Source organism: Neopsephotus bourkii, unplaced genomic scaffold (genome assembly GCF_033783945.1).
Source record: "Neopsephotus bourkii isolate Nb327-2 ecotype Australia unplaced genomic scaffold, CSIRO-AGI_Nbou_v1 NB_1280, whole genome shotgun sequence".
In the NCBI taxonomy this organism is placed as follows: Eukaryota; Metazoa; Chordata; class Aves; order Psittaciformes; family Psittacidae; genus Neopsephotus; species Neopsephotus bourkii.
The window spans coordinates 374,282-402,073 of record NW_026901765.1 but is presented as its reverse complement, the minus strand read 5'-3'; the positions used below and the strand labels follow the sequence as shown (position 1 = coordinate 402,073).

At 42.0% G+C, this 27,792-nt stretch overlaps 2 protein-coding genes across 4 annotated transcripts in view; one reads left to right on the top strand and one right to left on the bottom strand.

The window, feature by feature from the left end:
• ABHD5 (abhydrolase domain containing 5, lysophosphatidic acid acyltransferase) overlaps positions 1-27,792 on the top strand; it is a 294,222-nt gene that overhangs the window by 130,291 nt on the left and 136,139 nt on the right. The window lies entirely within an intron of this gene.
• ANO10 (anoctamin 10) overlaps positions 1-27,792 on the bottom strand; it is a 135,475-nt gene that overhangs the window by 19,629 nt on the left and 88,054 nt on the right. Inside the window, exon 12 of one of the 3 annotated variants that reach the window (XM_061365308.1) lies at positions 8,726-8,954. The exons of the other annotated variants lie outside the window; for them this stretch is intronic. Coding sequence (XP_061221292.1) covers positions 8,871-8,954 — 84 coding nt within the window. The 3' untranslated portion in view covers positions 8,726-8,870. Of the gene's footprint in view, positions 1-8,725; positions 8,955-27,792 lie in introns of those variants that run through there. 3 annotated transcript variants of the gene reach the window in all.

Sequence of the window (27,792 nt, the reverse complement as noted above, 5' to 3'; positions counted from 1 at the left end):
TCAAATGCAGCAGATACGCTGAGTTTATAATGTACCAGATGAAAATGAGAGAAAGACAGGAAATACTTGTATGTTGATTATTGTAGATATTCAAGTTAAAAGCCAAACATCCTTCATGAACATACCCAGCCTCATTTGGTCCACTTAATGTGCTCCGTATTTTGCTTTTATATTGAAAAAAATTTTCACATTACTGAAACTAACCTTTTATTCATTTTTGTTTAATCACTTCACAATTCAATTATTTCATAGTTCAGCTGCTGTTACAATAAAAGATGATCTGTAACAGATTTGCTGGCAGTCTGAACTACACGTAGGTTCTGACCAGAATGGCATTTCCACCAGTCTTGTGCTAGAAACAAATCTGATTTTTACGAGAAAATACCATAGTAATTAATGTATTTTATACATCCATTTCAAGTGTTTTGTGATGTATCATCCTACTCTGAGCTTCTCAGTTCTCTAAATATCTGCCTTCCCCTCAGGTTTGTTCTGAATAGATTCACATTTTGTACACAAACTGAATGTCACCCTCCAGGAAGACTAACATGTGCTATCCTTACAGTTTCACACAGTGAGTGCATATTCATAATGAAGTAGATAATGAATACTCTTTTGCTTATCCAGTACCTAAAGAATTTGTATGTGCCATGTTCCCTCACACTAGACAAGAAAGGTTTTTGAAGTAGATAAATGATAAATTTGCATAGCGACAAAACACTTCTGACAACTCCAATTATTAATGGGAAGCTTTCTTCCCTCCCTGTCACTGATTCAAAGCGGTATCTTCCCACATATTCAGAGTTGATTAGGAGTTAAATTTTAGATTCTTTCAGTTGCACAGATAACACAGGTCTGCCCAGAACAGCTTTGCTTCTGGATGTCTCTGAAAGGAAGCAGTTTGGTAATATGGTAGCAAACAAGGGGGTTACTTTTCAGATGCCAGGACCACAGAATTTTCTGTGAGGTCAGTGCTTTAATTTGAACACTGCTGTGTGCTCCTGGGTACAGGCAAGTATCTTTTCACAAAATCTGATGACTTCTTACCCTGTTAGCCTCCCTAGTGATAGGCTTATACTGAGTGTAGTAATCTTCAGTAACCAAAACATCAAAATAAAATAAAAATCCCAAGCTCAAGTGTTCTAAGCACATGTGCATGCACATTGTAATAGGCATCTGGACAAGCAAACAACAAACATAACCACACAACTTGAACTGACAAAATTAATTACTACAGAATAATCATTATATAATTCTTCTTGAAATGTCAACCTAGTCTCTGAATTTCAGTGGTGGACAGCAACAGTCTCCTAAAATCTGCAACTTTCACACCTGAATCAGATGTTTAAAGGTCCAGGGCCACGTAGGAAGGGACCACAGAAATCCTGAGGAAATCAGGCTTCATTAGTTAGGTTACTCATAAGCAGATTTTGTGCACGATGAGAGCACACCAACAGACAAGTTTATGACAAGAAGCCAATCCAATCTCCTTCACAATATCTGCCCCTGTACAGAGTTGAGAAAAGTATTTTATTTCCTTTCCCTGCTTACAACCTGCATTTATCAGAGTTCTGCCAATTTCACTAGTCTCTCAGCCTACAGATACTCAGATTTCTGATTTTTCCTTTTTTTAACTAAAAAAGACCATAAAACTCTATATGTCCTTTTTTGTCTCTAAATGAAAGTTACTTTTCTGTTTGAAAGTGCAAGCAGGTAAAGAAATTTTAGAACATTTTTTGAAGAATAAAATTAGTGAAAGCATATGACAGAAGGAAACTGTCAATAACAACAATAGTCATAGTAACTATGTCTTACTGCTTTGATAAACTTGAAAACACAGTTTATAGAAATTTAGTTCTCCAAGGAGCCCGGAGAATAATATCTACCATGGCAACAAAGCAAGCAGTCTTCTGGCACTTTCTGAATGAGTATTTAGGAGGAGATTAATTCAATACTCCAAATGATGAAAGGGCTCTTGAGATCCATAACCGTCTCCCATAAATTACCCTGATTGTACAACTGGATGTTTAGAACAGATAGCACATTATCTATATTTAACTAGAGCATTCACAGCAAATTTATATGAAACAGATTAAGCCCACATGATGTGTCACACTACTTTCACCCACTCCTTTCATGGTGTTTACAAAAATAGGTATTTTATTAAATGGATCATTGTAGTTTTGCAGAATGTATTTTTAAGCTTATTTATATTTAGAAGCTACTGTAAGTCTTTGTACTATACAACTCTGAAATTTCTGAAATGTGTAAAAGCATAAAAAGCTTAAAACCCCCAAACAATGTAGTATATAACCAGACAGCAGAAAGACTGCCACATAAGTGAGCATTATAGCCTTTTTCATGCATTTCATGCTATTTTGAACTTACTGTGCATTCCAGTGATGACATACCTCAATAAATAATAATGTACCTTCCCACTTACATGTATCAAACCACTTTTTCCATCATATGCAGCATCTGATTAGCACCAGACAGGTCAATGAAGACAAGTGTCTCATGAAAATATTTTAGAAGAGTATATTAAATATCTAGTTGCTTCATCAGAATCCAAATTATTATGGAGTCTCCCAGGACAAAAGTAACCTGGTATTTTTGCTGATTTCCTTGTAGTGCAAACAATCCTACTGTACAATATACATAACAGAGGAAACTTCTAATAAAACAAGATTTATAGTGCAAATGCACTTACAAACAATTACGGAATAAAAGAGAGAGTATTAGGAAAGCAGAAACATACGTTGTCTCCTCTGACACCACTGCAAGTTCTTCTCTGCAGACTAGCAATGTTTAAGAAACAGCACTTCCCTTGCCGTATCAAGCAACTAGCTTTCACTTGTTTACAATAACATCTGGATTGCACAGATTGTTATGGAGCATGTACACCTAAATATCAGTCTTAGCCAGTCTGATAAAAGTTACTTAAGGTTAAAGATTGTCAATTCAGTTTTGTATTTGGCAACTGAAATGAACGTAAGGTCAACTTTTCAAAAATTTTTAAAGGCAAGACGATTTGTAGTGAAAGACAGTGGAAATTAGACACTTAATCCACCACCATTTCTAACCCACTTCAGCTTTTGATTACATTATCATACATTGTATCTGCAAAATCTCTACCTTCTTCACATCTCATAATACACTAAGTAGGCAACAGAGAAACAGAAAGTAGTGAGTGTAATTACAGTGTTCCTGATACAAGCCTTATGTACGACTCCCACTGATTTGCAGATGAAACAGATCTGAATCTACACTGCTTGAGTATAGGTTGTGTTTTACACTGTGTAGAGAGGACTTGTATACCCTGAATAACAAACAGCATGTAAATCAAGGAATAAGTTAGGTTCTAAGCAAAGAAGAAAATATTCATCTTGCCATTAACATGAAATGCAAATAAATAAATACATATGAATATAAAAATAGAAATAATTAGAAATGAAAATAAAAATAAGTTTAGTTAAAGCAACCTCCCTCACTGAACATCATCTAACTCACCACAGACTGAGATAGGACTTCTGGGGGGAACAACCCCCAAAACTCTATTCCAGTACAACCTGGAATAATGAGCCAGAATCTAACTTACCACAGACTGAGATAGGTCTTTTGGGGGAACAACCCCCATAACTCTATTCCAGTACAACCTGGAATAATGAGCCAGAGCAGAAGGTACAAAACTGTGGGTTGACAAGTTCCCTTCAATTCACTACTTCTCAATTTCAGCTGCACTTCACAATCATTATATCATTAACAAACCTTCAGTCTCCATTTTGGTATTGATAATTCATGCTGCATTAAGTTTTAGGTCTTTCAAAACACTGGGCATTCTAAGCATCAAACATCATCAAAAACCCCCTCTGGGCTAGATCTCTTCAGAGTGGGAGGCTCACAAATCTAATGGAGTTGGTCTGATAACTCCAGCTGAAGACTTCCATGCTTTTTGACTCTCGCAAAAAGTAATGAAGTGAAACAGATTTGTACATTTCACCGTTTAGACTCAACAGGAAAGCTACAGAGGTTTTAATACCTATAGTTTAGAAAAAGACTGAGGCTTTCAAAACCATTACAGCGATAGCTCTCAGAGAAGTATATCTGCTGATTAATAAACCTTCAAAATGAAGCCATCTTTTCTGCATAAAGACAATTAAATAGGTTACAATTTCAAGTTAATATATTTCCATGGAATTAGAAACTGTAATTTAAGAACTCTGTCCCCAAGGATTTGCAGAAGTACTTACATTATTCAGCAAATTGCTTCTCACCAACAGTACTGCCTCAAGATGATTATTTTTCAAACCTACTCTTCAGTTCACAAACAAGCTAGACAAATCTCCAAAATGTGTTAAGAGTTTTAATCTGCATACTCATGAAATAAAACATTTAACTACAGAGCAAAGAATCATTCGCAGATGGGAAACCTGTCTCAACACCAAATTCCTGTCTCCATGTCATGCCTCCACTCATCCAACCATTAAAAAAACCCCACCACCATAAACATCACTCTTAAAACAATCTTTCTACTTTGCCCTTTTGACTTCACTATAATTTTCTTCATCTAACTGTTCCTTTGCATGAAATGAACTTCTGCCTTTCAGAAGTCTGACAATCTATTCAGCACCCACTTGCTCCACTCGGACATGGAGAGCTAACTCCCACCATTTTGTAAAATAAATGTCATCACTGTTCCCTTGCTAGCATACTTCTCCCCAAAGAATCATCATTCTTTCATGTTGCCACACAGGTATGGAAAAGCCCTCTGTTGAGCATCTGTAAAAAGTTTCCTGAAAAGAAATCACTTCTGCTGTATAAAGAACATTTCACAGTATCACAGTATCACAGTATGTTAGAGATTGGAAGGGACCTCAAAAGATCATCTAGTCCAATCCCCCTGTCGGAGCAGGAACACCTAGATAAGGTTACACAGGAATGTGTCCAGGCGGGTTTTGAATGTCTCCAGAGAAGGAGACTCCACAACCTCCCTGGGCAGCCTGTTCCCAGTGTTCTGTCACCCTCACTGAGAAGAAGTTTCTTCTCAAGTTTAAGTGGAACCTCTTGTGTTCCAGTTTGTACCCATTGCCCCTTGTCCTATCATTGTTTGCCACTGAGAAGAGCCTGGCTCCATCCTCGTGACACTCCCCCTTTATTTATTTATATACACTAATAAGGTCACCCCTCAATTTCCTCTTCTCCAAACGATAGAGACCCAGCTCCCTCAGTCTTTCCTCATAAGGGAGATGCTCTACTCCCTTAATCATCTTAGTTGCCCTGCGCTGGACTCTCTCCAGCAGGTCCCTATCCTTCTTGAACTGAGGGGCCCAGAACTGGACACAATATTCCAGATGCAGTCTCACCAGGGCAGAGTAGAGGGGAAGGAGGACCTCTCTCGACCTACTAACCACCCCCCTTCTAATACACCCCAGGATGCCACTGGCCCTCTTGGCCACAAGGGCACAGTGTCGGCTCATGGTCACCCTGTCGTCCACTAGGACCCCCAGGTCCCTCTCCCCTACACTGCTCTTCTAAGAGGTCGTTCCCCAACCTATACTGGAACCTGGGGTTGTTGCTGCCCAGATGCAGGACTCTACACTTGTTATATTTCATCAAGTTATTCCTTGCCCAACTCTCCAGCCTGTCCAGATCTCACTGAATGGCAGCACAGCCTTCTGGCGTGTCGGCCACTCCTCCCACCTTAGTGTCATCAGCAAACTTGCTGATAGTACACTTAATTCCCTCATCTAAATCATTGATGAATACATTAAATAATACTGGTCCCAGTACCGACCCCTGAGGCACTCCACTAGATACAGGCCTCCAACTAGACTCCGCCCCATAGACTACAACTCTCTGGCTTCTCTCCTTCAGCCAGTTCACAGTCCACCTCACTACCCGATCATCCAGACCACACTTCAATTTAGCTGCGAGGATGCTGTGGGAGACTGTGTCAAACGCTTTGCTGAAGTCAAGGTAGACCACATCCACCGCTCTGCCATCATCCATCCAATGTAGGAGAAAGTAGGCCCCCTCAGGAAGCTCCATCCAACGATGGGAGACATTACTGTGGGGATCTGTTATAGACCTCCTGATCAAAAGGAGTCTGCGGATGAAGCACTCTATAGGCAGATAGGAAAAGCCTCACGCTCACAGGCCCTCGTTCTCATGGGTGACTTCAACCACCCTCACATCTGTTGGAATGACGGTACAGCCCGGCACAAGCAATCCAGGAGGTTCCTCGATTGTGTGGAAGGTAACTTCGTTCTGCAAGTAATAGAGGAACCGACAAGGAGAGGTGCCATGCTTGACCTCATGCTCACCAACAGGGAAGGGCTCGTTGGAAATGCGATGCTCCAGGGCAGCCTTGGATGCAGCAATCACAAGATGGTAGAATCTGAGATCCTCATGACAGTGAGAAGAGCGTGCAGCAAGCTCACTACGCTGGACTTCAAAAGAGCAGACTTTGGCCTCTTCAGGAACCTTCTTAGTAAGGTTCCATGGGATATAGCCCTAGAGGGCAGGGGGGCCCAAGACTCTTGGTTGATATTCAAGGATCACCTGCTACAAGCTCAGGAGTGTTCCCAACTAGAAGGAAGTGCAGCAGGAGGGCCAGGAGACCTCCTTGGATGGATAAGGAGCTGCTGAGGAAAATTCAAATGAAAAAAGAGGCTTATAAAAGGTGGAAGCAAGGACACGTGGCCTGGGAAGAGTACAGGGGTGTTGTCCAGGAAGCTAGGGACCAGGTTAGGAAAGCTAAGGCCCAGTTAGAATTAAACTTGGCTAGGGATATTAAGGATAACAGGAAGGGATTCTACAGGTACATAGCAAATATAAAACAGATTAGGCAGAATGTAGGCCCCCTCAGGAAGCTCTCAGGTGAACTAGCTACAAGGGATTTGGAGAAGGCTGAGGTTCTGAATGACTTCTTTGCCTCGGTCTTCTCTAGCAAAGGCTCTGACTGCACCACCCAAGTCTTGGAAGGCAGATGCAGGGACTATAAAACTATGATCAGGCATTAAAAAGTCATCATGATCATGTATTCCTTTAGGGCTAAGAGCTCTTCATTTGATCCCACTATGATTAGATCTGGTAAAATAACTTACTATTTTTTTTTTACCACATCCTCCAGAGTCTAATTTTTGCTATCATTCTAACATTGTAGCTTAATGTAACAGAAAGTATTACATGAACTTAGCTATAAATATCACCATTTGTCTCCTATAATAGTCACAATGAAAAACTGGAAATGCAACTGTAACATACTTAGAATATAGTGCTGGAAAGTAATATATTTCGTAGGAGTGTCTTCTGTCATTTGTAGTCTTCTTATGACTGAGTAAGGATGTATTGAGAGCTGCATTCCACATTATGAAAGTTCTGTAGCTCCAGAGATTTTGACTGAATGTAAAATTTACACTTAGAAAGATGTGCTCTGAAGCCAATCTTGTCATTTAAACACCCTGTGTGTCCTTAGGAACATGGTTGATTGTTGTCTTGGAAACAAAGACTGCTCTCTAGTGTGTTCATTTCAAAGGATTCAGTCAATTTGAAGTCAAATTTCTAATTGCTAATTTTATACCTGGTGCAGGTGCAAAAGTTCTTAAGAACAGAAACTGTTTGCAATGCTCTTCTCAGACAACAGTACGCCTCTGTGGTTTTTTTTTTTGCACTGCCCTTGGTGAACCACATCATTCTTGTGTAACACTGCAGGAAACTCAATTGTATACTGTGCTTCAGTGTAAGACAGTGATTATGATAATGGAGGAAACAATACAAAAAGTGAAAACAGAAAGATCTTAAGGCATAAACAAAGAAACAAGCGGATAGGAATTATTTTGGTCCTAGTGATCTTCCAACTGATCTAAGATACGTATAAAAAAAAATAAACCGAATAACATGCTCAACCACCATATGCTCTATTTTTATACACTGATTTTCAAAATATGCATTTATGTTTAGACAAAGTATTTGTAAAATTGAGGACTATCAGTTAAAAAGACATCCATTTCAGTCAAGCCATACTGCTTAATAATGCTCAATAAAAGACATGAATAGACACTACCAAGCAAGATCTTTGATAAGGATGATACATTCTCTGAAGCTCAAATACAGCCTTGTGTCAATGGGCCCAATTATTCACCCTTAAGTAAATTATGACATATCTTTGGCCCAGATTTTGTCAAATTAAAAGCGCTTTTATTTTCACACGGGATTCACATTATGGACCAAGTTATTAGCTACTGCCTATCCATAAGGATATTCACACTTTAACATAAGGGATACTTGTCTTGAGATGCTCCGTATATAGTTAACAGAAGGGTAGGTTCCTTCATAGACTGCTTATAACTCAACGTTAGGTTCATTTTCTGAATTACCTTCCAGAGGAACATCTTTTTCTGCTTTTCTTCCAGGAACAGAGGAGACTAGCATATCTAAAATGAATTCTCCCAGTATGTCTATAAAATTATTTGCACTGACTGTATCAGCTATGATAACAAAATACTACTACTACACAAACACTTCAAATTGGTTATAGGAGTTTTATGCTGTCAAAGTATTTTTTCTTCCTCACATGCACAGGGCTCTAACTTCTATTCCCTGACTTCAACGATTTAAGGTGTACGGCAATTATGTGTACGTCTGGATATACTGGGCATTGGGATTGTCCTTAGACAGTACAGAAATGTCCTTTAAGTAGCTAGTATGTTGAGTGTATAAAGATGTACAAAGTTTATCCAGCAGCATGCATCTTTTCAACACACTAAAAATGTCAAACTCACTGCATTTGTGTAATGATGCTTTTCTTATTTCAATTGAGCCATGCCTGGAAAATAACATTATTTCGCATTGCTTATGGATTCACAATGTTATGGTAATCTTTTCTTTTTTTCAGCTGAGTAGTTAAAAAGCACAACCACAGAGCATGCATTCATCAATCCAGCCTTCCGAAACTTGTTTCCACTCAGCCGTAAAAGAAACATGGTTTTGACCTTCTTAAATCTGCATTCTTTATTCCCAGTTAGTGAAATTAAACCAATCTCTACTCCAATATTCCAGGGTTTAATATACCTAAAAATTTCTCATGACCAGCCTAGCCTTTCTAATCAAGCTGTAGTACTTCTATATCAAAAAACACGATAGTGAAAGTTATTTTACAAAAGGAAGAACAGCTCATGCAGATAAAACCGTATTTCCACAAAAGCATATGCAGTATCAAGGCCATAAGCTACACATATAACCAGAGGAAAAAACTTAATATTTAAAAAATAAATAATAAATAAAAGTGGTATCAAGCAGCTACAGAATGATTCAGTATCACAATTACTATTAAGCTTGTCACTGACAAGCTGATTCAGAATTACCAGGAAACAGTTATAAAGGACATATGGTTATGTACAGACCCATATGCACATGCAGATGTGTAAGGATGCATATACATGCACAGGAGTTAATGTATTGGGAAAAGAAAAATGTACTTCAAACAGAAACAAGAGAATTCACAGTTAATGTACATTTCAGTATGATGATGAATGCAGGAAGTGCTCATTATTTTTTCTCCAGTGAAGAGAATGAAGTTCCCTGATTTTGGTATCAATGTGAAATAAAAAATCAAACAAAGGAACATCTTCCAAGCATGTCATGTGCACTTTCCTGACATGACACCTTTCCTGTCACTCCTCCATCTCCCTCAACTTTCAATTTCAAGATGTCAGCATCCAATTTTGTTTGTACCACACTTTCTTTCCCAACCAGCACATTCTTTTATCGCTGAAATTAAGTCCTTTGAGAACTGAGTATTTTGACTGTTATAACCAAAATGTGTGTACAATGAGGGTAAATTAAATGCAATTTAATCTACCTAAGAGGCTGCAAAATTTTGTTCAAATACTGAATACTGTGATGAGTGAACAGCACAATTCAGAATAGATTCTTTTCTCGCTTAGTTCTTTGTGTCCTAATAAAATCAATGTAAACAAACTGCCTAGTGGAGCAAGACTGGCATGCATACTTAAACAAATTTTTTTTTTAGCTCATTTCTTTCCCTGAATTAATTCCATTGTCACTGTGCATAGAGCTGTGGAACACTCATAGTGGGAAATAAATGGATGTTTTCAAAATACTCACTGTACAGGGACTTGAAAATGCCTAACTGATTACAGACCAGGGTGAACTGCAACAAGACAATTAGTACATTTATTAAATCAGGTTGGTGAAACTCACTGAAGTAAGAAAATAGGTTGCAGCAATTTCTGCCAAACGTTTCTTCATACAGTTAATGCAAATCTGAGGCAGACTGAAACAGTAAAAAGCTTTTCACAGGTTAGTGGTTAACATTAAACTGCCAACAGACAGAATTTCCTGCATTTTACTTAGTCAGTCTACAGAAAATTTTGTTCTTTGTTTCATGGAGAAGGTTTCATGGAGAAGGTGAGCTGAACTGCTCCTCACTTTGGCAATGAATCATATTAATCATTCTGTAACACATCTGATGAGCAATGGTGGATATGAACACAGCTCCTGTCTGCAGTTCTGTGAAGCAGCATCAGCAAAAGAATTAAATAGCTTATAGACTGGACTTACATATTAGCAGAGTACCAGGTACAATCTGCATCACGGTTATGGAGCATTAGGCATACCCTTTTTCCTTAGGATTTTCAAGACCAGTTTGATTACAGGATGCAACATCCAAGACATGACTCTAATAAAAAATGTGCTCACTTTAGTTAGATGTTTGTCAGATAGAGACGATTCAGCTTAACGGTGAATATTCCAGCTCCAAAGCAAAATGTTTCTGGACAGAGTGGAACCGACACTGCTCCTCGTTTGTCTGGACAATGAACTTCATAATGCTCTGTCAGCACTTGGTCTCTGGAACCCATGGAGAGGCTATGTCACCTGTGCTCCAGAATATTTGGATGAGACGACCCCATGCCAACAGTATGAAGGTATTCTGCCATCCCCCCAACTCTGAGCGAGTTTTTGAGAGGAGACTGAGGGATGAAAAAAGGCTACACTTTCAAAAAGCTGAATTCAATTTTGCCAGTAAGTTAAAAGAACATCTTGTAGAGCTGTCATCTGTTACCTGTTACAGTTACTAAATACAGCAATTTCAACCACTTAACCTGCAATATAAATTAAATCTGGCACACTGTCAAGAAGATGCTGCAGCTATCTGACTGAAGCATGAAGAGTCGAGCTCTTCCAACTACCAATAAAAATCTGCTTCAGAGGGTAGAAAAGGTTCATCATCATCAGACACCTTTTGGTCTTATCTTAAACTGTGACAGATTAAAGATGCCTCAGCAGATATTCCCCCACCTTTTTTTGTCCCTCTGGAGGAATATCTATCCTTCTATTTGAAGGAGAGCTGCAGTTTCATCTACAGAAGATTTTACTAGCAGTATCAAGAAAAGCTAGCAAAAGGTGAGCTGCAATTATCTTTTCCAAATGCAAAGAAATGCTTATCTGGACTGCATATAAACAGCAGCAGGTTCTCCTTGCTGGGCCTAAAAAAGCCCCACAGTATTGAAACATATTCCACTGCAATACCAGTTTTTGTATGTCATCTGCTCTTTTAAAGTGATAACTGAGTCAAAATATAATTCAACTCATTTTTTGTGGACATCTGATTTTGTTCTTTTTGCAAATCATTATATTACTTTAGAATATACTTGGATATGTATAACATGCTCCCACTCCTGTAGGAATAATGTAAATGCCCCTTTTCCAAGCGTGCCATCTGTGATTTCTGAGCTGGTTTCAGGCGGGTGGTGGTTACTTTTGGAAGAGCAGCAGGTGACCTAGAGCACTGGGGAGCACTTACAATGTGCGTACACACCTTACCTAACTCTCACACATTGCGAGAGCCAAACCATCTCCCAGATGTTTGACTATCTGACAGCTCTTCACCTCTCTCTCTCTCCCTATCTGGCTTTTGAGGAGATCATTTAAAAACTACTAGCAGTCCTTCCTCACTCCCTGCGCTCCCTAGATTACAGACACTAATGGCATCACACCAGCTACCAGCAGAAACAGATGAGGTCTCTGTGTTTTGGATATTTTCACATATATCCCCTGCCAGTAAACATAACTTTAGAAAAATCACACTGTGCACACACTGCAGCCACTGTTTCACAGCAGGAGAAACCCCTATTTTTACAAATGTTTCTCCTCAGTCCTCTATAATCCAATCCTTAGCCGAATGGATGGCAAATACCAGCTGAGGGCATTCGCTGAGGAGAAAGGGAAAGGAAATTTGTTGTGTGCTACTCATAACAAAGCTACAACTTTGGAAAATATCTTGTGAAAAAAAAATAATATTTCTATCAATTGTATTGTTCTTCTTGGCTGATATAAATGCAAAAGCCAAGGCTTTTTGCTCTTAAGAAAATTGGGTCTATTTGCCTTTTCTAGGGCATAATGCCTTTTTTCTTTTTAGACTATGTTTGCTTCTAATTATTTGTGGCTTGCAGGCAACAGCATTTGTAAAATAAAGTTTAAATGTAAATGACTTGAACATTTTGGTCAACAAAGATTAAAGATTTTAACCCCTAGCACACTGTTTTAATGGAGCACCCTCATTTTGCACCAGTATTATTATATTGACACTGGCAGAATACAAAAACCATGGGTAATATTCTAAGTGTAATTCAACTAGCATTCTTCTTCAGTGCCAGCTGTAAGAAACACTACCTTGTTCTTGCCATTGAAGTTGGCAACTTAATCGTAAGATATCCTCTCTTTAACATTATCAAGAAAAATACAACACAGAATTTGGATTTTGAAAGTAGAATTTAGCAGTAGCATGCCTAGAAACAGCCAGAGGATACAAGATAATTTGACCTAAAAAAGATAAGAGGCTTTGGGCATTAAAGCAGACTCTCAAATGTTTATCTTAGTGCAACAGTTTTACCCTGAAAGCTCCTCATTATGATGAATGTTTGCTGGAAAACATTATGCACACAATGCATGAGGACTGTAACTTTTAAATTCATCTACTCCGAGGAAAGCAGCTGCCTATATTCAATTGAAATTAAAAAAAAAACCTTGTCTGTTGTGAATATAAAGATGTCTTTAAGAAAATAAATAAAGGCATACAGCAGTTACAAAGGAAAGATGTAATTCGACTGTTAGGCAGAAAGGAGGGGCTGCAGAAACCTGGCTGTGCATTACAGTTATGGTGCCGGCCAGAATTCCCCTGAGCAAAGTACCCCACCTTGAAACACAGGGCATCCCAAACAGCAGAAAGATTCAACCTCTTAGTATTTCTAAGCACTTCTGTCATGAAACAAATGGTTGACACTTTACACATAAATGCCTCTGGTAAGAAAGCCAGTATCGCTCATTACAAATGGAGCGTTTACTTTAGATTTATATTTATACTTATATAAACCTATTCCTCATCAATGCAGTATCTCCTTCTTCTATAAAATTAACTAAGTTTGGAAGATGGACTTTTAAGTGTCTCGGTCCCAAGTGCTAGAAATAACCTTAGCTATTTTAAGAAACCAAACAATGTCACTTGCTATGTTGCAGTATAACCATCCGGCATATTTCAAACACACACAGGCCGTAAGATCAACCACTGCCAACTCCTGCATAGCTCATCTAATAACAACTACAAACCGACAGTTACCAGACTTCTCAGGTTTTGGCAGATTAAATAATTTTCCATGAGAAAAGAACAGGATACTGCACTCAGCACCTAGTATCTCTGATATAGTGGCAAGGAACAGATTATGTAAGTTGGTTCACGTGCCATTCCTCAGTGGAAGACCAGAAACTGTAAGAACCTTGCCAACTTGAATTTTTCTAAATTTGGCAATCAGTCTGGCTTTCACTGTGTTAGCAAAATGTTAACTTGGCCTCCAAAAAAGAAGACTCTGCACCAACTCACATAACACCTATATACAAACAAAGTTAAAAAATAAGTCAGCTAAAAGCCATAAAGCACATAATTTGATTATACTAATTTTCTTCAAGCAAATTTGCAAGCATCGTTAACAAGCTAGAAGCAAATCAGGCCATCATGTTTTCCACAAAGCCATTGTTGTAAAACAAAATTATGGAATCTCAAACTCAGGTTCCAGAAGCCAAAAGGACCTCCATGACAGTTCAGCCGAATACATCCTCCCCTCTGTAAAAGCTAAAGACTTTCCACTAAAACCTGGTTAGAATATATTAAGATATCTTGAAAATTATTAACCCGTGTTCTTAGCACCAAGAATAACAAGCTGTAGCACTTCTTGACGAAGGACACTGTAGACCCTAAAGCTAAAACTGGTTAAAAGGGAGACAGAACGTCACTATGGAATAGAAAATCACTGGAGATTACTAAATACAATGAAACTGAATCTGGTTTAGAACAATCAGAGCTAAAAATGACTGGAAAGTAGGAGAGCTTTAGCAGGAAGCATAGTACCTATTTGCCGTGCTTTCCTGTTCTTTCCCAGACATCTGGTTGTGGCTGCTGTTAGAGGTAGCATACCATGTTTGATAAAAGATTGTTTTGTTCTTGATACACTCTATTTCTAATCTGGACCAACATTCACCTATTTTCACAGATAAAAAATTGTGCCTCCTCTATGTAACATCTAATTTCAGCCACTGGACCACAATTACATTTTTATCAAGAAGGTTAAAAGGTCTCCCACTATCCTTCCATGCACTAGTAAATACATACCTACAGGACAAGGCATCTTTCAGCCCTTTTCTTGACAAGCTAAATAACACTATTGTAAGACTATAAATTAGACTCAATTTGTCTTATGAGACTCACATCAGTAAATAATCTCCCCTATATTATGGTAACAAAGGTTACAAACTGCTGGTGCACATAACTCAAGGGAATCATTTGTACCTGTATTAAAAAGAACTGCTGATACTGGGACAAAACACAAATGTACCTCTGGTAGGTACATACTCCTTTCCCACACATATCTTTCATGTGCATTAGCCAGAAAACCTACCAGAGCTTAACCACTGCAGGCATGCCCTATTCATCTTCTGCATTGTTGGTATGGTATCACAGCTCCTTTCTGATTTCCTAATCCTTTATACCAAAGACCAAAACCAAGTTCCTTTGGAAATACAAGTGCTACCACAGTCCCTCCTAAGGAAGCTAGCAAGTTGCTTTGGTGGAGCATATACACGAAAGGGAGAGAAAACAATTTAAAACTTCTTTCTGACTGATACCCCATACCTGCTTCTAGCTGACTTAACACAAGGTCATGGTTCTGTTGTATGATCTGGCACAGGGAGAATATAAGACTCAGTCTTCCTTCCCCTTTACAAGCTCCTTTCTCAAACACTGGACATCCTGCCATGCTCTGTTAAGGGATCAAAGCTTCGGCAGTCCCTCGTCATTTATCCGTTTCATTTCAGTCAAGAGGCACCCATCACTGCACAGTATGTTTCCACCATGGCTGCACAATAATTAGTGAAAATATTACTTTCCTCATTTAGAATAGCAATGAAATACATAGAGTAAATTTTTCTGGCGCTGTCCTGCCACACACATATATTCAATTTGGAGTTAGAGGGCCTACATCTCTACTAGTGACAGAGGTAGGTCTTTTTATTGTTACATATAGAATGTTTACACAAAGAGAAGACTCACACAGTTCAGTGTGCCACAGAAAACAAAGAATTAAGTTTGATTATTTTAATCTTCCAAAGCAAATAGGAGGAAAGCCCACAGACCTGACAGTGTCAATCTGGAGGAAGCATTTATCTTAAAAATATGACCTTTTCTAGTCCACAAGGAGCTTTAGCTATATCAGCTAGGCCAACATGGGGGTGCTGGGCTGGATGACCTCTAACCAATTTCTAACCAATCACAAACTCCTAGAAGTCATATTTAAATGTAGTCTAGATATCAATCTGGATATTGCTAAAGGGCAAAATTATTTAAGATATTATAGCAAAGTTCCTTATATTTTACATATAGCAAGTCTTAGAGAATGAGTGTTAACACAGAACACATATTTGCTAATTATTTATGAACAAGTGGCTGGTGAGTATTCTGATACAATACAGATCCCTATGTCAGACATGACTGCTTTTCAGCTAACACAGATGATCATATGTAGGGTTTGCAGAAGCCTTCTAACACACTGGAGTTAAAACAAATAAAACCACTTTTGTTGGACCCAGCTGCTTCACATCCACATCCTTCACTTGGAAGGTTTTCCCCAAAATGAATTTTATTACATTCAAATTTGTGAATTATCACAAATTTTGAGAAGCAGCAAGAGAGAGCAAGTGGCCAAAACTAAACTGCCAAATAAAAAGCATAAATTACAAGAATGTAAATGAAACATGAATTGATAACCTGTTCTTAAAATTGTAAGTGGCATTAAAACCCCAAATGCTGCCACATGTTGCTCAGCTTGTGGCACCTCAGTGACTCCTAGGGGATACTAATTTGACCAAGAGTCAATCACTCACAGTGCCTGCCAGGAAGGTATCCCCCATAAGACACTTCAGGAGCCAGGAGGCATTCAAAGCCTGAAACCTCCTGCAATGCAGTCTTTTTCTGTCTAGCTTTGGAAAAAGAAAGAGCATCAGTTCCACCTATCCTTAACTACAGCTAGATCAGAGGATGCAGAACAGTAGCTGCAGAGCCAACTGCACGAATTGTCACTGCTTGTGTGACAGGAATCCAAGCCATGCAGAATAGGGTCATCCCAGTCTGTGATGGTCAAATGAATGGTCTCTGCAATAAAAGATGACTTATCAGACTGAATCTCAAGTTATAGTTGCAGCAGAAAACATCAGAAAAGATGGTACTGGGAGTGAATTCAGTAGGGGATGCATGAAATTGTCTACAGAATGTTTCCTCTCTTAATCTGCAACACAGTCTTTGACTGTACTGAGAGATTTTGCTGTCTCTTGTGAATTAAGCGAAAATGTTCTGTACCCCTGTGTCCTGGGTTTAGCAGTGGCAGTCATTTTTCTCTTTCTTGGTAGCTGGTGCAGTGCTGTGTTTTGACTTTCAGCTGGGAACAGAGCTGAAAAACAATGATGTTTTGGTTTGGCCAAGGACTCTGTGGGCCTCATGCTCTGCCAGGGAGGAGGGGAGCTGGGAGGAAGCAGAGACAGGACACCTGACCCAAACTGACCAAAGAGGTATTCCATACCACAGCACGTCATGCCCAGGATGGAACTGGGAGTTAGCCGGGAGGACTAGGTGGACGGCAGGGTTGGAGGAGGTATCGGTCGGTGCTTGGTCAGGCTGGGGGGGGCGAGTTATCGGTCGGCTGGTGATGATGTGTTGTATTCTCTTCCCTTGTTATTTCCTTTATCATTACTATTATTGGTGGTAGCAGTAGTGATTTGTGTTATACCTTAGTTACTAAACTGTTCTTGTCTCAACCCATGGGAGTTGCATTCTTTTTGATTCTCCTCTCCGTTCCCCCAGGAGTAGGGGGAGGTCAAGAAGGGGGGGAGTGGGTAACAAGCTGGCTGTCTGTGGGTTAAACCACGACACCCTGTATACACTGGTGACACTCTCTACAACTGGTTTATTTGTACATACTTGTAATAGTAAAAAAGCCGTGGCCTACCCATTAAAATACTTCAGCTTTTAAACTTCTATGTTCAGGTAAACACCACAAAATGAAAAATAGGAAAAATAATACATAATGAACAAAATAAGTGCTAATTTCTGTCTTGTCTTGAAAATCACCCCTCTCAATACATTTTCAACTACATAAACTCTTTAGATGCTGGGGAAGGTACAGAATTAGACACCTGAAAGTGCAAAAATAACAATGGTCCATGATGAAAGCCTGAAAAATATCTGCATAAGGACTACTCTAGCATAAAAAAATGCATGTGCTAATGTCCTGGGTTCAGCAGTAAGAGTCATTTTTCTCCTTAGTAGCTGGTGCAGTGTTGTGGTTTTGACTTTCAGCCTGGGAACAGTGCTGATAACACCAATGTTTTTAGTTGCTGCTCGGTAATGTTTACTCTGACCAAGGACTTTCTAAGTCTCATGCTTTGACAGCGAGGAGGGGAAGCAGGGAGGAAGCAGAGACAGGACACCTGACCCAAAATAGCCAAAGGGCTAGTACGTCACATAATAATACCACAGTACGTCATGCCCAGTATATAAGCTGGGGGCAGTTACCCAGAAGGGCCAGATTGCTGCTTGGATTGGGGTGCGTATTGGTCAGCAGATGGTGAGCAGTTGTATTCTCTTCCCTTGTTATTTCCCTTATCATTATTATTATTATTGGTGGTAGCAGTAGTCGTTTGTGTTATACCTTAGTATGGGCAAGTATCTAGGCCAGTGGGTCCCTCCAGTGCTTTGAAACTCCACCACTGAAAAAGCGCAAAATCTGGAAAAACTAGTAAAACACTTAAATGAGGTGTGTTGTCATTCTGGCCACACCAGAGAGGGAAAAATCATTGCAACGGGCCTTGATCTACGCTTACAGAGCCTTGTTCAACACTATCCAGCACCTTCAAAGGAAAAAAGATGTCTCTGGATCTGATGGCAAATCAACAAACACCACAGCTACTCAAACTCAGCTACACCAACCCCAATGACAAGTACAGCAGCTACTCAAACTCTGACTACAACAGACAACGCAGCTGCTGCTGCTACTCAACCCCCAAGCACAGCACTACACCAACCCTAGTGGCAGACACTGCAGACACTCCAACTACAGTGATAATCACCGCAGCTAAACCAAAGGACCAATTTGTGCCAATATCAGCTGCCCCGGTACGCTAGGGGAAAAGCAAACAAGAGGCACAAAAAGCAACCTGTACAGTGAAGAAAGATGAAGAACCAGTGCACCTACTACACAGGACAGCATCTGAACAAGAGTTATTATATGGATCAGAGAAAGAAGAAGAGGTGACTTCTTGATCCCGGACCTCAACCGAGCTATAGAATATACAAAAAGATTTCACCTGTCAATCAGGGGAGCACATCACCTGGTTGCTCCGATGCTGGGACAATGGGGCCGACAGTCATGAACTAGAAGGTAGGGAAGCTAAGCAGCTGGAATCATTTGCTAGGGAAAGGGGAATTTACAAAGGAATTGCAAAAGTAAAATGTTCCCTCAGCCTTTGGAGGCGGCTCTTGGCAGCTGTGAAAGAAAGGTTTCCACACAAGGACGATGTTATATGTTGTGTCCCGGGTTTAGCAGTAGCAGTCATTTTTCTCTTTCTTGGTAGCTGGTGCAGTGCTGTGTTTTGACTTTTGGGCTGGGAACAGAGCTGATAACAATGATGCTTTGGTTTGGCCAAGGACTTTGTGAGCCTCATGCTCTGCCAAGGAGGAGGGGAAGCCGGGAGAAAGCAGAGACAGGACACCTGACCCAAACTGACCAAAGAGGTATTCCATACCACAGCACGCCATACCCAGGATGTAACTGGGAGTTACCCGGAAGGACACGGGGTCTTCTGGGTAAGACTCGTTTTTCGGCGGGTGGTATTGTATTCTTTTCCCTTGTTATTTTCTCTTATCATTGTTGTCGTTGGTGGTAGCGGTGGTAATTTGTGTTGTACATTGGTTGCTGGATTGTTCTTATCTCAACCCGTGGGAGTTGCATTCTTTCGATTCTCCTCCCCATCCCTCTGGGAGTGGGGAAGAGGGGGAGCTCCCGGGGGGGGACGCTGGCCTTGACTGCTTCCAGCCTGGCACCACTCACTAGGAGTGAGTGCACAAGCTGTCTGGATGGGTTTAAACCATGACAGTCGTTCAGCCAACTGGACCATGCCAGAGAAAGGCATCCAGTTTCTGAGGGAATCAGCCATTGTAGAGATGAGCCATCGTAGCCCAGATGCTGGGAATGCATCTGTAGATACAGGTTAGTCGAATGTACACAACCCATGTGGCGGAAATTTACATGGAGTGCACCATCATCATATGCCCACTCACTGGCATCAGTAACTTGTCATGACGTAGTACCACCAACAATGGATTAAGTGATTTGAGAGTTAGAGGACAATCTCATCCCTTCCATTATTTCAGCTGTGGAAAAACTGTCCCAGGAGTTCAAACAATTGAGAGATAATCTATCTGATCTATCCAGCTTCCTGCATGTACCAACCCACGTCTCAGCTATTAACAAAAGGTGTCCTACTGCTCAAGAGAGGAGATACAGGAGGTACACGCCACAAGCCACCTGTGGTTTTACCTGTGGGATCATGGAAAGTGGGATGGAAAACCTACCTCAGCTCTGGAGGAACAGGCGCATGAACTGAAGAGGAGAACAAAGATCAAGGATGATCATCCCATGAAAGCTGTGAGTCTCTGGTGATCAGGTTCCCAGATGGAGTGGAGAGCTGATTATACTCCAACTCCTGTGATAAAGAAGACTAAACCCTTTCTACAAAACGTAAGTGACCAATATTGGGATCACTATTAGAAGGGCCCTGCCTCCAGCCAGGTGGAGGTAAGGGACAATCAGATTTACTGGACTGTGTGGATCATCAGTCCCACAGAAGTATAAGGCTCTAGCAGATACCGATGCACAGTGTACCCTGATGCCATCAAACTATCAAGGGGTGGAACCCATTTATATTTCTGGAGTGACAGGAGGATCCCAAGAGTTGACTGTACTGAAGGCTGAAATCAGCCTGATTGGGAGGAAGTGGCAAAAGCACCCCGCAGTGACTGGTCCAAAGGCTCCATGCATCCTTGGTATACACTACCTCAGGAGAGGGTACTTCAAAGATCCTAAAGGATACCAATGGACTTTCGGTGTTGCTGCTTTGGAGACAGAGGAAATTAAGCAGCTGCCTACCTTGCCTGGTCTCTCAGAGGATCCTTGTGTTGTGGGGCTGATGAAGGATGAAGAACAACTGCCAATCACGACCACAACAGTGCACTGGTGGTGATATTGCAACAACCGCAACCCCCTGATTCCCATCCATAGGCTGATCCACAGACTGGAGAACCAAAGAGTGATCAGCAGGACCTGCTCACCCTTGAATAGCCCCATATGGCCAGTGCGAAAGTCTAATGGAGAGTGGAGACTAACAGTAGGCTATCATGGCCTGAATGAAGACACACCACCACTGAGTGCTGCCATACCAGACATGCCAGAACTTCAGTGTGAACTGGAGTCAAAGGCAGCCAAGTGGTATGCCACGACTGATATTGCACCTGCAATGCATTGATGCATTGATTACATTATTGTGTGGGGCAATACAGTGGAAGAAGTCTTTGAGAAAGGGAGGAAAATAATCCAAATCCTGCTGAAAGCCAGTTTTGTCATAAAATGGAGTAAGGTCAAGGGACCTGCACAAGAGATTCAATTTTGGGGAATGAAACAGCAATACGGACGTCACCAGATCCCCACAGATGTGACCAACAAGATTAACAGCAATGTCTCCACCAATTAGTAAGAAAGAAACGCAAGCTTTCTTGGATGCTGTGGGGTTCTGGAGAATGTACATCCCAAATTACAGTTTGATTGTGAGCCTTCTCTATCATGTGACCTGGAAAAATAATAATTTTAAATGGAGCCCTGAGCAACAACAAATTGAGCAAATTAAACAAGAGATAGTTCATGCAGTAGCCCTTGGACCAGTCTGGACTGGGCCAGATGTAAAAAATGTACTCTACACTGCAGCTGGGGAGAATGGTCCTACCTGGAGCTTTTGGCAGAAAGCTCCAGGGGAGACTCGAGCTTGACCCCTCGGCTTTTGGAGTCAGGGAATTAGAGGATCTGAGGCTGCCTGAAGGGGCTCAAGCTGCTTTGGAATTGATTGGCCACTGAAGCACAGCTCTTCCTGGCACTCCGGTTACCCATGCTGGGCTGGATGTTCAAAGGCAGGGTCTCCTCTACACATCATGCAATTGATGCTACATGGAGTAAGTGGGCTGCACTAATTATGCAATGAGCTCAAACAGGAAATCCCAATATTCCAGGAATTCTAGAAGTCATCATGGAATGGCCAGAGGGAAAAGATTTTGGAATGTCACCAGAGGAGGAGGTGATGGGTGCTGAAGATGCCCCACCATATGATAAACTGTCAGAAAGTGAAAAGCAATATGCCTTGTTTACTGATGGGTCCTGCCATATTGTGGGAAAGCATCAGAGACGGAAGGCAGCTGTATGGAGACCCCAATGACAAGTTGCAGAAACTGCTGAAGGAGAGGGTGAATCGAGTCAGTTTGCCGAGGTGAAAGCCATCCAGCTGGCCTTGGACACTGCTGAACGAGAGAAGTGACCAGTACTTTATACTGACTCATGGATGGTGGCAAATGCCCCGTGGGGGTGACTGCAGCAATGGAAGCAGAGCAACTGACAACGCAGAGGTAAACTCATCTGGGCTGCTGCACTGTGGCAAGATATCACTGCCTGCGTGCAGAAGCTGGTGGTGAAGGTGCGCATGTAGATGCTCATGTGCCCAAGAGTCGGGCCACTGAGGAACACTGGAACAACCAACAAGTGGATAAAGCTGCTAAGATTGAAGTGGCTCAGATGGACTTAGATTGGCAACATAAGGGTGAATTATTTTTGGCCCGGTGGGCCCATGACACTTCAGGCCAACAGGGCAGAGATGCAACATACAGATGGGTTCGTGATCGAGGGGTGGACTTAACAATGGACACTATTGCCCAAGTTACTCACAACTGTGAAACATGTGCTGCAATTAATCAAGCCAAGCGGTTAAAGCCTCTTTGGTATGGAGGACGATGGCTGAAGTACAAATACGGGGAGGCGTGGCAGATTTATTATATCACAGTCCCACCAACCTGTCAAGGCAAGTGCCATGTGCTTACCATGGTGGAAGCAGCCACCGGGTGGCTGGCAACATATGCTTGTGCCTCACGCCACTGCCAGGAACACTATCCTGGGCCTTGAGAAACAAATATTGTGGCAACATGGCACTCCAGAGAGAACTGAGTCAGATAATGGGACTCATTTCCAGAACAACCTTATAGACACTTGGGCCAAAGAGCATGGCATTGAGTGGGTATATCACATCTCATACCATGCACCAGGCTCTGGGAAAATCAAACAGTAAAATGGGCTCTTAAAAACTACACTGAGCGCAATGGGTGGTGGGACTTTCAAACATTAGGATACACATTTACCAAAAGCCACCTAGTTGGTCAACCCAGAGGATCTGCCAACAGGGATGGCCCAGCCCAGTCAGAACTTTTACATACTGTAGAAGGGGATAAAGTCCCTGTGGTGCACATAAAGAATTTGCTGGGGAAGACAAGTCTGGGTTATTCCTGCTTCAAGTAAAGACAAACCCACTCATGGTATTGCTTCTGCTCAGGGATGTGGATATACTTCATGGGTAATGTGGGAAGATGGGTAAGTCCAGTGTGTACCGCAAGGGGATTTGATTTTAGGGGAAAACAGCCAATGAACTCAATTACATGCTGTTGCCTGCTATGTAACACTTTTACAGCCCACCAACTAGATGTCTTCAGGTCATCAGCAACTGGCCCTGACTTCTCTCTGATCATCATCCCAAGAAAGAATGAACTTTGATGAAATCAGACGAGCTCACCAGTGACGAGTTCCGTGGTGTCATCAGCAGGTAACAATCTAACACTGCACATCATCTCTCCTGCTCTGAAAGACTGTTAAAAGAGGTGAAGCCTGACATCATGGACCGAATGGACTCAGCACCTTTATAGGGATTGGTCCACACACTAAGGAATGGTATCTCTCTCTTTGTGGGTGGGTGGGTGGGTGGGTGGGTGTATATGTGCATATATATATATATATATATATATATATATATATATATGAGACGAGTGATAGTATATTGAAAAATGTGGGATCTGAGCATGACGTGAATAGTATGGAATAAGGGGTGGATACTGTCCTGGGTTCAGTAGCAGTAGTCATTTTTCTCCTTCTTAGTAGCTGGTGCAGGGCTGTGTTTTTTACTTCCAACCTGAGAACAGTGCTGATAACACCAATGCTTTTAGCTGTTGCTAAGAAATGCTTACTCTGACCAAGGACTTCCTGAGCCGCATGCTCAGACAGGGAGGAGGGGAAGCAGGTAGGAAGCAGATACAGGACACCTGACCCAAACTAGCCAAAGGGGTATCCCATACGACAGCACATCATGCCCGGTATATAAACTGGGGCAGTTATTTGGAAGGGCTAGATAGCTGCTCCGGTCAGGCTGGGTATTGGTTGGCAGGTGGTGAGCGGTTGTATTCTCTTCCTTTGTTATTTCCCTTACCATTATTATTATTGGTGGTAGCAGTAGTAGGTTTATATTATACCTTAGTTACTGTCCGGTTCTTAACCCAACCCATGGGAGTTGCATTCTGTCCATTCTCCTCCCCATCCCTTCAGGAGTGGGAGGAGGAAGAAGCAGGGGAAGTGAGCAAGGAGCTGCATGGTTCTGAGTTACCAGCTGGGCTTAAACCACAACAGCTACTTACACCATATAGATAACAAATTATTTATGGACACTGTGCAATTCAAACAAGATTTACACATATGCTGGATCTCATCCTCACTAACAAGGAGGGTCTGATCGAAGCAGTGAAGGTTGAGGGCTGCCTTGGTTGCAGCGACCATGAGATGGTGGAATTCAGGATCTTGTGTGGTAGGGCCAGTAGAATAGCAAGTAGAATTGCAACCCTGGACTTTAGCAGGGCAAACTTTGGCCTCTTCAAGCAATTGCTAGGGGAAATTCCATGGGCTAGGCTGTGGAGAGTTTTATTGATACATGTCTTGGAGAGCGGGGGCATGAAGAGCACGTACAACTTGTGGGCCAGTAACAAAAGCAAGGTGTAAGCAATAGCCAGGCAACCAATCATAGGCAAGGTCGTTGTGTCTTTGTGCCAGCTGGAAAGTCCCTAATTGCAATAACAGGGTGTAAAAAGAGGCTCTAATTTGCTGAAGTTAACCACAAAAGGGGCGGCGCTGACAGTTAGCAATTAACCAATAATGAGCTCATTATAGATGCTATATAACCTGTAACCGAGCACTCAATAAATGAGACTAGTTGCATTATAGGATGGACTTGTCTCCCGTTGTTTTTTCACACTAGGCTCCTGAAGGTAAAGGGGCCCAATACAGTTGGTTGACGTTCAAGGACTGCTTTTTCCGAGCTCAAGATCAGAGCATCCCGACACGTAGGAAGTCAAGGAAGAGGGTCAGGAGACCTGCGTGGCTAAATAGGGAATTGCTGGGTATGCTGAAGTGGAAGAGAAGAGTTTACAGGTCATGGAAGGAAGGGCTGGCCACTTGGGAGGAATGTAAGGCTGCTGCTAGAGGATGTAGGAAAGCATCTAGGATGACTAAGGCCTCCTTGGAATTAAAGCTAGCAAGAGGGGTCAAGGACAGCAGAAAGAGCTTTTTCAAATAACATGGCAGATAAAACTAACACCAGAGGCAATGTAGGCCCGCTGATGAATGGGACGGGTGCCCTGGTGACAGAAGATACAGAGATGGCAGAGTTACTTAATGCCTTCTTTGTCTCTGTCTACTCTGCCGGAGGCAGTCCTGAAGAGCCCTGTACCGCTGAGACCTCAGATGAAGACAGGTCAAAGGAGCGGTTTGCCTTAGTCGATGAGGAATGGGTTAAAGACCAGTTGAGCAATCTGGACATCCATAAATCCATGGGTCCAGATGGGATGCACCCGTGGGTGCTGAGGAAACTGGCGGAGGTCATTGCTAGACCGCTCTCCATCATCTTTACCAAGTCTTGGGAAATGGGAGAGGTGCCTGAGGACTGGAGGAAAGCAAATGTCACTCCCGTCTTCAAAAAGGGCAAGAAGGAGGACCCGGGTAACTATAGACCAGTCAGCCTCACCTCCATTCCTGGGAAAGTGATGGAACACCTTATCCTTGGTGCCATCCTAAGGCATATCAAGGATAAGAGGGTTATGAGGGGCAGCCAACATGGCTTCACCAAGGGGAAGTCATGCTTGACTAATCTCGTAGCCTTTTATGAGGAAATAACACGGTGGATGGATGATGGCAGAGCGGTGGATGTGGTCTACCTTGACTTCAGCAAAGCGTTTGACACAGTCTCCCACAGCATCCTTGCAGCTAAATTGAGGAAGTGTGGTCTGGATGATCGGGTAGTGAGGTGGACTGTGAACTGGCTGAAGGAGAGAAGCCAGAGAGTTGTAGTCTATGGGGCGGAGTCTAGTTGGAGGCCTGTATCTAGTGGAGTGCCTCAAGGGTCGGTACTGGGACCAGTATCATTTAATATATTCATCAATGATTTAGATAAGGGAATTGAATGTACTACCAGCAAGTTTGCTGATGACACTAAGCTGGGAGGAGTGGCCGACACGCCAGAAGGCTGTGCTGCCATTCAGCGAGATCTGGACAGGCTGGAGAGTTGGGCGGGGAGTAACTTGATGAAATATAACAAGGGAAAGTGTAGAGTCCTGCATCTGGGCAGGAACAACCCCAGGTTCCAGTACAGGTTGGGGAACGACCTCTTAGAGAGCAGTGTAGGGGAGAGGGACCTGGGGGTCCTAGTGGACGACAGGGTGACCATGAGCCGACACTGTGCCCTTGTGGACAAGAAGGCCAGTGGCATCCTGGGGTGTATTAGAAGGGGGGTGGTTAGTAGGTTGAGAGAGGTCCTCCTTCCCCTCTACTCTGCCCTGGTGAGACCGCATCTGGAATATTGTGTCCAGTTCTGGGCCCCTCAGTTCAAGAAGGATAGGGACCTGCTGGAGAGAGTCCAGCGCAGGGCAACTAAGATGATTAAGGGAGTAGAGCATCTCCCTTATGAGGAAAGACTGAGGGAGCTGGGTCTCTATCGTTTGGAGAAGAGGAAATTGAGGGGTGACCTTATTAGTGTATATAAATATATAAAGGGGGAGTGTCACGAGGATGGAGCCAGGCTCTTCTCAGTGGCAAACAATGATAGGACAAGGAGCAATGGGTACAAACTGGAACACAAGAGGTTCCACTTAAACTTGAGAAGAAACTTCTTCTCAGTGAGGGTGACAGAACACTGGAACAGGCTGCCCAGGGAGGTTGTGGAGTCTTCTTCTCTGGAGACATTCAAAACACGCCTGGACACGTTCCTGTGTAACCTTATCTAGGTGTTCCTGCTCCGACAGGGGGATTGGACTAGATGATCTTTTGAGGTCCCTTCCAATCTCTAACATACTGTGATATACACCACTTATTTTTCTTTTCATGTTATTCAGACAAGCAATTATATCTCATTTCAGAACAACACCTATCAATCCAATATAGCAAGGATTTGCTTATTTGGCATGTGTCTTACCTACCTCACGGAAATGGCAGATATATATAGAATCATAGAATAGTTTGGGTTGGAAAGAACCTTGAGATCATCTAGTTCCCACTGCCCTGCTTCACACTCGACCATAGCACCCAAAGCTCTGTCCAATCTGGCTTTGAACACTGCCAGGGATGGAGCATTTACCACTTCTCTGGGCAACCTGTTCCAGTGCCTCACCATGTTCACAGTAAAGAGCTTTTTCCTTGTATCTAAGCTGTTTAAGTTTAAACCTATTATCCCTTGTCCTGTCACTACAGCCCCTGATGAAGAGTCCCTCTCTGGCATCCAACACAAGAGTGCTATTTCTCATACAACAAAAAGCATGAGTATTCAAGGCAGTACAAGCAGGCAGAGAGATGGATACTTTCTCTTAGAATCAGCATGATCAGGCTGCACAGCATGTGCAAAGACTCAGTGACTGTGCAAGTGTCATCACTAGCAACCCACGGACTTGAACCCAATTTTACATTTTTGTGTCTGTTTCGGGGATTCCGTGGGTTCCTGCTTTTTGATCTCCAGTTAGTCTCACAAAGAGTTTTCCCTGTAGACAGGACAGGCAGG